General features: G+C 37.2%; 1 protein-coding gene across 1 annotated transcript in view; it reads right to left on the reverse strand.

Annotated features, from left to right (window-relative positions):
* Positions 1 to 470: 470 nt before the first annotated feature.
* Positions 471 to 12,270, reverse strand: part of LOC128246814 (F-actin-capping protein subunit beta-like) — a 47,652-nt gene continuing 35,852 nt past the window's right edge. Inside the window, exons 5-8 of the mRNA XM_052965268.1 lie at positions 10,449 to 10,590; positions 6,516 to 6,698; positions 2,779 to 2,968; positions 471 to 2,293 (exon numbers count right to left, since the gene is read on the reverse strand). Of these exons, the coding sequence (XP_052821228.1) occupies positions 2,801 to 2,968; positions 6,516 to 6,698; positions 10,449 to 10,590 (493 nt within the window). The 3' untranslated portion in view covers positions 471 to 2,293; positions 2,779 to 2,800. The remainder of the gene's footprint in view (positions 2,294 to 2,778; positions 2,969 to 6,515; positions 6,699 to 10,448; positions 10,591 to 12,270) is intronic.

The raw sequence follows: 12,270 nt of genomic DNA on the forward strand, positions 1-12,270 counted from the left end.
CAGCTGATCAAGCCGCTGCCAATGACATCGGTACAGCTGATCAAGCCACTGCCTGGTAAATGACATCGGTACAGCCGATCAAGCCGCTGTCTGGTAAATGACATCGTACAGCTGATCAAGCCGCTGCCAATGACATCGGTACAGCTGATCAAGCCACTGCCTGGTAAATGACATCGGTACAGCTGATCAAGCCACTGCCTGGTAAATGACATCGGTACAGCTGATCAAGCCACTGCCTGGTAAATGACATCGGTACAGCTGATCAAGCCACTGCCTGGTAAATGACATCGGTACAGCCGATCAAGCTGCTGTCTGGTAAATGAAATCAGTACAGCTGATCAAGCCGCTGTCTGGTAAACGACATTAGTACAGCTGATCAAGCTGATCAAGCAGCTGTCTTTCCACTTATCCAACATTGTGTTTGTTTGAAAAAAAAATCTGCCTTAAAACTTTAACAACTGATTTAAAAGTCAAAGTTTACATTTTATTCATATATAGGTCATTATTTTAAAATGTATTACCCAAGAGGAATCAAGGCATATACAATAAACATGAATGAATACACAAAGTTATAATTTAATACATCTTGCACATCTGCTCATGACAACCACACAATTTGAAAATTGAAAATACACATGATTTGACAAAGGCTAGGAGATGGTTAAGAGAATGTTCTCCTTAACTTGGGAAAATCATACAACACAGTACTCTTAACAACAAGAGTATTGCTGGAAGCTATGGATGCTCCCCAAACGTCAATTTTCTATGAAAAGTAAGAAATTGTAATTATTGTGTGCTGGTAAAAAGGAAATGGTTGCAATAAACACTTTTTACAAATTCACATTGCAGCAGAACATTTTCTTCACCTAAGTGCGTAATTCTGTGACCCAAAAGAAGGTCCTTGTAGAATAGAGACATTTAAAAACAAGAGCACCAAAGGCTAGTGCCAATGCTGGACTGTTTGCAGACCATCAGGGGCATAGCTTGACAAAAACTTTAGCCCGAGTTATAGGAATTATCAAATCATAAATATATTTATCATCAAACTGCAATACCGTATATTAACACTGAAAGAACTTCTTAAACAAATATTATAGTACCAAGAGTAGTTTTTTGAAACGCTAACAATTAGAATTACGCAAAATTGGATGTGTTGCCTGTGTGAGCCCATAAAGTCAAACCAATTGGAACACCAAATATAATGTAAAAGGAGCAAGACAGCTTTGTATGTTAATCTTACCATTTGACAGTATGTAGGCTAGCTGTTTTTTATGTAAAAGGGACATAACTCTGGTGTAACTTGAGCAATTTAATCTTAAAAGGTTAAGCATACAGAACTAGCTAGTTCAATCATGATAAAGTAATGCATACCTAAGTCAATGTCTGCACATGTTTACTCCTACTATCGTTTAATGTAAAAGGGGCACAACTCTAAAACTGCGTAGGTGGTATCAACCATGATTGAATTTGACCTTGACATTATGCCCACAAACATTATCAACAAGTTACATCATGATTGGAAATTAAAAACTTATGTTATTTGTCTACACAAGGATTGTCAATGATCTCACTGCAATAGACACCAAAAGTTATACCCATATGTCACCTTTTTTGATGACACAAAAACTAGGACATACAGAGAATCCATTTATCAATCATAATGAAATAAAGCTAATTTGGTTTCAGCAATGCCATAAAGAAACCATACACAGCACTGTAGTATAATGATTATTTCTGCATCATGAGATAACTTAACAAACATCAACATACAGGTTAAAAATAATCATAAGAAGTGTCCCTCCCTAGTTTTTCCAGACCATTGAGGGTTTTAATATTATATTAAATATACCTCATTTCAAAGCATAGAAATCAAGGGAAATAACAAGAATAACTGATAAGTACATTATTTATAATTAATCATCCTTCTTCCAGAAAATGTACTTTTGTATTTCTAAGGAGAAACATGTTAGCTATGTATCCGATTGGCAATTCCTTCAAGGTGCCGGCAGTGTGTAGTAAATGTTCATTGAAGCTGCCGGCAGTGTGTAGTATGTGATCCTTGAAGCTGCCAGCGGTGTGTAGTAAATTTTCCTTGACGCTACCGACAGTGTTTAGTTTATGTTTTACATTCCTTGAAGCTGCCGACAATGGGAAGTTAATGTTTAATGTTCCTTAAAGCTGTCAACAGTAGGTAGTAATTTTGTCAATGTTCCTTGAAGCTGCCAACAGTGGGTAGTTAATGTTCCATTCAAATCTCTTAACATATATTGCAAATGTACAACGGAATTGGACACTGAAATAAAGAAAAAAATGATTATTAAAGTAATGGAAAATGTTTACACAAAGAAGTTCAAAGGCCTGTAAATCCCTTGATCAAGGTCATATTACAGAACAAATATTTAAGGGCTGTTCCAGGAAAATAAATGAAAGAAAAGTTGTTGGATTTCAGTATGACCCAGAATTCTGTCACACAATTTCGCGATGTAAATTCTGTCATTATTTCAATGACTGCCGATTTGTACACCAGGCAATTATAGAATGATTCTAAGTTAATTGTAAAACAATAAATGTTCAAACACATTCATTGTTTTTGCTGACATTTTGCTGGACACCCTCTACTTTTTACGGGTCACAAATCTTTAGGAATCGGTGATCCTTCAGGTACAAAAGTAAGGGTCATGCCCTGATTTTACAACAGATTTGGAGCAATTTGTATATTCAGCATAATTATGAGGAAAACACAAGAGCTTTTATCTTAAGAGAGAGGTTATTACTTACCGGACTAAATCATCTCCCACCATTAAGATGTTGTTTGTCTGGTTTTAAGGGCATTCAATAAATCATTTTGAAAGTTGGCCTTCTGTTTTTCGTCCTGGAGGGGTTGGGTTGACCTGACACCGTTCACAATGTCCCTTGTCTTCCCAAAGTAGATCTCATACAACGTGCTGCGAATCTTGTTCTCCATATCCTGGTAAAATAATGTGTGAAATACATCAAATAACATCACTAGGTATTACAGTGTTACCTACGAAATTTTCTACACTTTTAATGATGCTATTCACTGGCTTTTAAGTTATTACTTTGAATCCAATGACTATCATAAATTTACAAGACTGATTGTATTGCATCAAATACAAAGGTTATTTGTCATGCATTTTTATCCTGATCCTGTTTTGCATACAATGCTACAACAGTCCATGTTTTTATTCTTATTTTCAAATGGGTTTTGATGACTTTATGCATTTTATACTCTTATATTAATGTAATAACACCACTGCATACTCTTTTATTAATGTAATAACACCACTGCATACTCTTATATTAATGTAATATCACCACTGCATACTCTTATATATAGGATCTGACACGAGTTGTCATTTAATACAAGATTTTATTAAACGAGTTCATGAAATTTGTTAGTAAGCGAGCCTCTGGCGAGCTTACTAACAACTTTCATGGACGAGTTTAATAAAAATCTTGTATAAAATGACAACGAGTGTCAGATCTTTTTTATCACATGCTTAAAACGGTGTTTTTATTACCAATTTAGTTCCACGTTCCACTTTCTAAACCCATTGTTTGACAGTCAAAGTACACTGAGTGGAATGTCAACGATGCGCCATATAAATAGTTCCAAATGAAAATGACAAACAAGAGTGACACTCACAAAATACGCCCATCAATAATTTCTTGGATTCTAAGACAACTTACTGTCACATTGGCCCTTTGAGAAGCAAGCTTTTCAAGAAGCAAATGATTTGGCACAATATGGCATCAACAGTAGAAAAAAATTATTTTAATTCGAGGGTTTCGAGTCAAAAGGTGCTAAAATGTCTATAATTTTCATAGGCACTTAGAACCTTTGGGGACCAAGCCCTTGATTTTTACTGAGGGTTTCATGCAAAATTGTATTTACCAAGTACTTCTGTATTTCAGGGAACTATGGCACATTCTTCAATTATCTATAGCAATTGTTCTGTCAAACTATGGTGTATACTTCAGCAAATATTCAGTCACACTGTGGTCTCAGGAAATATTCTTCATACCACTGCATCAAACCTAAAGTCTTGTTTTATTTTATACAACATTATTTACACTGTTCCTTTTATATAGGTCATACAACATGAAATGTCATATGTTACACTCTGGCTTTTATGGTGTTGAAAGAGTTAAACTGCCCAAAGACGATCAACGTGTTCGGGATTTGAAAAATAACATTCATGTAAAAATCGTCTCCAAGAGATGATTCATCCTTAATCGTACCCAAGAGACAATCAGTGTGTACTTGGCAAAGCATTTATACCGGCAAACATTCTTGGTAAAGATTTTATAGCTACAAACATTTTCAGCAAGTTTGGTGAAGGTCAGATGAGAATTGTTCAAGTTAGAGAGTAGACAAAGCTTAAATGGCAAGGGCAGTAATCCTGAAGTGCTTCGGGGCATTTGGCTGATTATCATACTTGACCGATTTATTTTACCAACAAATATTTTCAGCAAGTTTGGTGAAGATCAGATGATAACTGTTCAAATTAGACAGTGGACAAAGCAAAAATGGCAAATTTTGACCAATTCAAGGGCCATAATCCTGAAGAGCCTGGCTGGTTATAGAACTTTGCCAAGAATATATACCAACAAACATTTATAGTAGCAAGTTTGGTGAAATTCGGATAAAAACTGTTCAAGTTTGAGAGTAGACAAAGCTAAAATGGCCAATTTTGATAAATTCAGGGGGCCATAACTCTGGAGTGCCTAAAGCGATTAGGCTGGTTATCGAACTTGACCTAGATATTTCACCAACAAACACTTTCATGAAGTTTGGTGGAAATTGGATGAGAAATGTTCAAGTTAGAGAGCGGACAAAGCTAAAATGGACAATTTTGACAAATTCAGGGGGCCATAACTCTGGAGTGCCTAAAGCGATTTGGCTGGTTATTGAACTTGACCGAGATATTTCACCAACAAACACTTTCATGACGTTTGGTGGAAATTGGATGAGAAATGATCAAGTTAGAGAGCGGACAAAGCTACAATGGCCAATTTTGACAAATTCAGGGGGCCATAACTCTGGAGTGCCTAGAGCGATTTGGCTGGTAATCGAACTTGACTTAGATATTTCACCAACAAACACTTTCATGAAGTTTGGTGAAAATTGGATGAGAAATGTTCAAGTTAGAGAGCGGACAACATTGTGGAGCCGCCCGCCCGCCCGCCGCCCGCCCGCCATGGGTGTTCCCATAATACGGCCATCGTAAGATGGGCGTATAAAAACAGCTAGCAGTTATCAAGTTTTTATTCTGCTAAAGCGCTGAACAAGTCACAAGTATAAACATGTGTAGTAAAATATCGAACAACATGAATAACGAACAATTTTAACCATTAAAACACAATAAGTACACAACTTGATGACGTCACACTGAGAGTACATGCTTTTACGCGGTTTATGTGACCTACATCGTCTGTCAAGTTTTACTGTGTGCACGGATTTAAAAGTTATTCGCTGTCGCTTTCTACGATGACTTTAAAGCGTTTTCTTAGTGGACATGGATTTTCACAACATGCAGATGATTACGACGAAGCCTTACTCTGCACTGCATGGATGTTGATGTTGAAAAAGTTCCATCAAGAATGTTTCCAGAGAACAAGCTGTTCTTACCGTCTTGGGACGTACGTGTGATGAGAAACCTGTGCTGCGGAATTCGTATTTGTGTTTTGGTAACCGACAGCTGATTAAACTGGCAAGCAAATTTTATGGCATTGGTCGCATATTGCCTGTTAAGATGGAGATGTTTGAAATGTTCTCGTGTTGTTTGTCACTAATGTGGCTGTATTTGTTGACTGACTGGATATTTCTGTGACTAGTAATCTGCATTATCTGGTTGGCGGAACATTGTTATCAGAAAGTTTTCGAACAAGATGCTTTCTGGCACTATGATTCGTAAGCCATTTGTCTCCCGGAAGTCCTTCCGCTTCATTATTGAGGTTAGTATTTGTTGGCGTTTAAACCATTTTGTTTACAAACAATGCGGAGGGATATCTAGGTTGCGTGTGATTAGTCTAGCCAATAGAAATGTCTGATATGTTATCTTACACATGTGTAAGATAAAAATATTCGTAATGGGTATATTACATGGAAAACAAGGGTAAGCATGTGATAAATTAATGTAATATCACCACTGCATACTCTTTTATTAATGTAATAACACCACTGCATACTCTTATATTAATGTAATAACACCACTGCATACTCTTATATTAATGTAATATCACCACTGCATACTCTTATATTAATGTAATAACACCACTGCATACTCTTTTATTAATGTAATATCACCACTGCATACTCTTTTATTAATGTAATAACACCACTGCATACTCTTTTATTAATGTAATAACACCACTGCATACTCTTATATTAATGTAATAACACCACTGCATACTCTTTTATTAATGTAATAACACCACTGCAAGCATGGGTCTATACAATTGAATTTAGTAGGTAAACTAACTATGCTTACCTCTACAAGTTTGCCAATGTTGACAAGGTGTGATGTTGCCTCACTGACTGTGGAGTCTTGCTCCACCTGGCGTGTCAGACTGCCCCCTAGGTTCATTGTGCCTGACCCCTCCTTGGTCGTCTGTAACCATAGCATCACTGTAGAAGTCAGCTTGTAGTGCGCACTCCGACCACTCGACTTGTCCTGCAGGGAAGCAAAAAAAAATATTTTATAGTTCAAAATATTCATCATTTAATAGATAAATATTGAAATTTTCATATTAAATATAAAAAATAGTGAATATGGTTTCATACTGAAAAATAACTGTGTAAATAAGACAAAAATACTCCTTACTGCCTGCATTTGTCACAAAAGCAAGGTCCATTATGCCACCTGTAGTCAATGAATGAGCATAGAAATTACCAGTTGCACAACTTTACTTCCTGATATATTCTCCAGGAAATACCTACATTCCATACTTTAGTTCAGGGCTCGATACTTCCTATTTCCCAGTGATCGTGAAAGGACACAATCAGTTGAAATCAAGTGTCTTTTCCTAAAGTCAGAAATCCCTTCGAAAATTTGTCAATTTGTCTTTTAAATACTATATATAATATATATGTTTGTAGTATTTGCCTGATTTACAAAGAATTTCACATGGTGTATGGTGAAGCAAAAGGGCTCTGAAATTCTGAAGTGTGGAAATTTTAAGTGTAGAACGTAAAGCATGAATACAATCACAAAACACTTTGAGTCCTAAATCATATGTACGAAAGGGTATGAGTACTAATTATGTGTATGAGCACATTTAGAATATAACAGGGTTTTTTCCATTTTTTTCCCATCATTTTATGAAGGAGGCCAGGGCCATGAACAAGAAGTATCTTAATAATAAAAGTACTCGCCCACTGGTAAACCAGTGGGATGACTAGTGTCTGAATGGTTTGAATGTTCAACATGTAAAAGAGATTGATTTGGATTTATTGTTGTTAGGTATTTCCTTAGTCAGTGCAGCTTTTTGAAAAGAATATAAAATCCATGCACAGTTTTACATAGTGTTGCAATGTTTGACTAAACACATGGGTTTTTTTCAATACTGTAACAGAAATATTTCACTTCTCTTTATTTTTAGAATAACTGTAGGGCGTCAACATATATGACCATCAGGAACTTCAGTTCTCATTAAGAACATTCGTTAAGACTATTATGATTGACCTTGAAAGTAGTAAGCCATTTTGCTGGTGGCCTGTAACTAAAAGCTCTATGAGATAACAAAATATCAGCTTTAATACTTAAATAAAATATCAATATAAAATCAATATTTAACCAACAGATAGTACATAATAGAATATAAAATAACTGGTCATTCTACTTTCATTTTATTAGTAAGAAGTTCCTTCTTTATCTTTAGGGTCAGTAATTGGTCAGCAGTATCTAAGTCTATATTGTCATCTAATTGGTCAGCACTTTAGCTTGACCCGAAATGATGTTTTTGTTTAGTAGGTCTCAATGCAAGGAAGGAAAACAAGAGCTGTCACAGTATGTGACGAATCCCCCCGATTGTGACATTGACCTATGAACAAGGTCAGTACATGAAAAGTTGATCTTGCCTTTACATGTCAAATACATATGGCAAGTTATTTTAAATTGCCTCTTAACATAAAAAATACCACCCATAGTTGACAACCGACACTGTTATGTCCTTATATATGCAGCACTCCATTGTGAATAAACACCCAAGTGTGACCTTGACCTTTGAGGTAGGGGCACGGGTCTTGCACGCGACACGTCGTCTTGGTATGTGGAACACATGTGGCAAGTTATTTTAAAATCTGTCCATACAAGGGAAAGTTACAGCCGGACACGACAACCTATACTCTATGTCCTATATGCAGCACTCCATTGTGAATAAAGCCTAAGTGTGACCTTGACCTTTGAGGTAGGGACACGGGTTTTGCACGCGACACGTCGTCTTGGTATGTGGAACACATGTGGCAAGTTATTTTAAAATCAGTCTATACAAGGGAAAGTTACAGCCCGGACACGAGTTATTGAGCCGGACACACGGACGGACGGAAGGACGGACGGACGGTGCGATTTTAATATGTCCACCTTCGGGGGCATAAAAAGCAGGACCATATTACACCAAAAACAATCAAGTCCAAAAACAATGTGTTTACTACTTTCAGCATTTTACTCATTGTGTTTACCTTTTAATTATGATCTGTCTCACTTTTCAGGAAAAATCATTCGCAGGGAATTAAATTCTTCAACTTTAAAACAATCAGAGACTTATATAGCTAATATACAATACTCTTTTATTTTATTATTATAACAATGACAAATAAGTTTTCTTGTTTAAATTTATAATGACCAGTGGAAATCTCAAAAATGCATATCTTAACAAGAGCTGTCACAGTTAGTGGCAATCAAATGCCTCCAAAGTGCCATCCAGTTCAATGGATTATGCAATTACTAATATGCCTACATTCAGGAAGAGCTATTTTAAACTTAAAGCATATGTCGACCCCGAGTAATGGTTAACGTCAAGGTAAGAGTTAGGGACTATAAGTATCTTCCATGGCCGAGAGTGCAAGATAGGTTCATTCCGACCCGAGCGTAGGGTGTTTTGCGGAAACGAGGTCAACCGAGTTTCTGCAAAACACCCTGCGCAAGGGTCGGGATGAACCTATCTTACACAAGCGGCCATGGTAGATGCTTTTTCTCCCACCTCGGTTAAACAAAATTAAGTAAAAATGTATTTTGTGCTGGAACTCTTTTGTGCTTAGTGAAAATAACTGCGTATGGATATGTGATAGCACGTGGTTGTCATGGATATGCGCGCAGTGATCCAGTAAATGTTAATAGACAAATTGGTCTTTTTAAATAGTTCTAAGGAGATGAAGCATTATTTCTTAAATGGTGCGTGAAAACTGTTTTATAGTGACATTTGAAGCGAGAAATAATTAATTAGCGTTCTAAATATTACCATTAAACAAAATTTCCTTGATGCTACTGACGACAGTCTTCAACAAGGGAGGTAATTACAATGTGGTGACCATTAAAGAGTTCCATACGGGCATTTTATCTTCGCCCGTGGGCAAGATAAGAATATCTAGCATGGTTAAATTATTGGACCTACTTATCTGAGGTGGGAGAAATGGGTCTCTTACCCATCACATCTTCTTTATGTACTAAACACATATGCCAATAATTTTTTTAAAACTCTCCCTACATGACAAAGTTACAGCCCGGACACGACCAGCTACATTCATGTATACTCTATGTGCATACATACAGAATTCAATAATAATAAACATGTAAATGTGGCCATAACCCTTAAGTAAATGACATGGGGTTGCACTTGACAAATCTTCTTTATGTGCCAAACATATGTGTCAAGTAATTTTAAAATCGCTCCCTGCATGACAAAGTTAGAGCCCAGACATGGAATACCAGACAGACAGATGGTGCAATTTTAATATGCCATGTTTGTCACAAAAGCAAGGACCAATATTTTCTCAATACGATGAAGTTGTGCATCTGCGGTTTTGTTTCCCGCTGCACAAAGTATAACCAAAAATTGGGCTCTTAAATTCTGCAAAAGTTTGCAAGATTATTAGTCATACTCTCATGAGCTGAATGAATATGTTTAATCTATACTCTCATGAGATCTTTCAGGAAGGTATTTCATGTTATTAATATGCCTTCATGTTACTATCATTAGTTATTATTATTAGTTCCACAACTTAATAACATGAAATACCTTCCTGAAAGATCTCATGAGAGTTCAGGAACAAGCAAGAGCTGTTTTAGATAAATATTTCGAAATTATTTAGCTTTTTCTGTTGAATTAGTATAATTTCAGCATTTAGACATAACTTTCTAGTTTCCATAATCATTAGGGACTACCTGACAGTGTAATTTATAAGCACTATGTGCTAGTATATGTACCTGGACTTCAATGACGTGAATGGAGTCCCAGCACCCCTTGATTTTCTTGGAGCCGTCCCCAGCCTTCTTGATAAGAATAACACCGGCAAAACCATGGTCCAGATCCCAGAGGTACACTGACGACACCCCACCCTCAAAGTACCTGACACATACAAAACGCTGCATATGAACATCTCTATAAAACCACCACAATCCCTGTTAGTTTGACTTCTTCACTTATTTTCTGTCTATTCATTTATAAAATAGCTTAGGGGTCAAACTGCTGTGAGCAGAAGTGTCATTTTTTGCACAAAATGTATTGCATTTCATTATTTACCACATATTATCACTATTAAATGCATTTATCTTAATGGGTTGATCAAAAAATGCCATTTCATAGTTTTCACAACTTACTTCTATTTAAAAAAATAAATTTAGTTGTCTGCCTTCAGGACTACAATACGCAAAATGTCAAAATTTCATGAACAAGAGCTGTCATACAAGCTGCGCACTGGACTATTTCCTTACTTTGAACCAGAATTCTTAAGTAGAAGAAGAAATGTTTGACAAACATTATGCCCCCCCCCGAGCGCCATGTTGTCAGGATTATATGGACAATTGAATGAAATATGCACAGACCAAAATGACAGCTGATTTGTCACTGACATTGGATGCTGTTGAGGCAGTTTTTAGATTAAGACCATTCAAAGTGTGAGGATAGAGTGTGTTATGACCATGACCTTTGACTCAATGACCTCCAAATCCACAGGAGTCATCAGCTGGTCACCAAAAACCTGAATGTCAAGTTTGAGGGCCATGGGTGCAGGCATTGTCAAGTTATCACACAGACAAGCTTTTTTTCGTTCAAGGTCACTGTGATCTTGACCTTTGATTTGATGACTCCTAAAATCAATAGGGGTCATCTACTGGTCAGGCCCAGCCTCCATGTCAAAATTAATGATCATAGGTCCAGGCATTGTTGAGATATCACTGGGAGAAGCTTTTCTAACTTTTTTCGCATCAAAGGTCACCGTGACCTTGAACTCTGGCTGGGTGACCCCTAAAATCAAAAGGGGGTCATCTTCTAGTCAGGGCCAACCTTCATGTCAATGAATTGTTGTGTTTGCTTTCAAGGTCACTGACGTTGACCTTTGACCCGATGACCCCAAAATCGGGGTCATCGACTGGTCAGGCCCAACCTCCAAGTCAAGTTTGAGGGCCATGGAAGCAGGCATTGTCGAATTATCACTCGGACAACCCTTTATTATTTTATGTCACTGTGACCTTGACCTTTGGCCCGATGACCCACAAAATCAATAGGGGTTATCTTCTGGTCAGGCCCAACCTCCAAGTCAAGTTTGATGGCCATGGATGCAGGCATTGTCGAGTTATCACTCAGACAACCCTTTATCATTCAAGGTCACTGTGACCTTGACCTTTGGCCTGATGACCCCCAAAATCAATAGGGGTCATCTACTGGTCAGGTCCAACCTCCAGGTCAGGTTTGGGGGCCATAGGTCTAGGCATTGTTGAGTTATCACTCGGACAAGCTTTACAATTCTTCTATCATTAAAGATCACTGTGACCTTGACCTTTGACCCGATGAGCCCTTTAATCAATAGGGGTCATCTACTGGTCAGGCCCCCAACCTTCATGTCAAGTTTGATGATCATATGTGTAAGAATTGTTGAGTTATCACTTGGACAAGCTTTGGTCTACCGGCTGACTGACCTACCGACTGACATGTGCAAAGCAATATACCCCTCTACTTCGAAGGAGGGCATAATTATAATTAAAAGGGCCATGAAATCTGACTTGACTAGTTTAGAAGATTTGATGGTTT

Source organism: Mya arenaria, chromosome 9 (genome assembly GCF_026914265.1).
Source record: "Mya arenaria isolate MELC-2E11 chromosome 9, ASM2691426v1".
NCBI lineage: Eukaryota > Metazoa > Mollusca > Bivalvia > Myida > Myidae > Mya > Mya arenaria.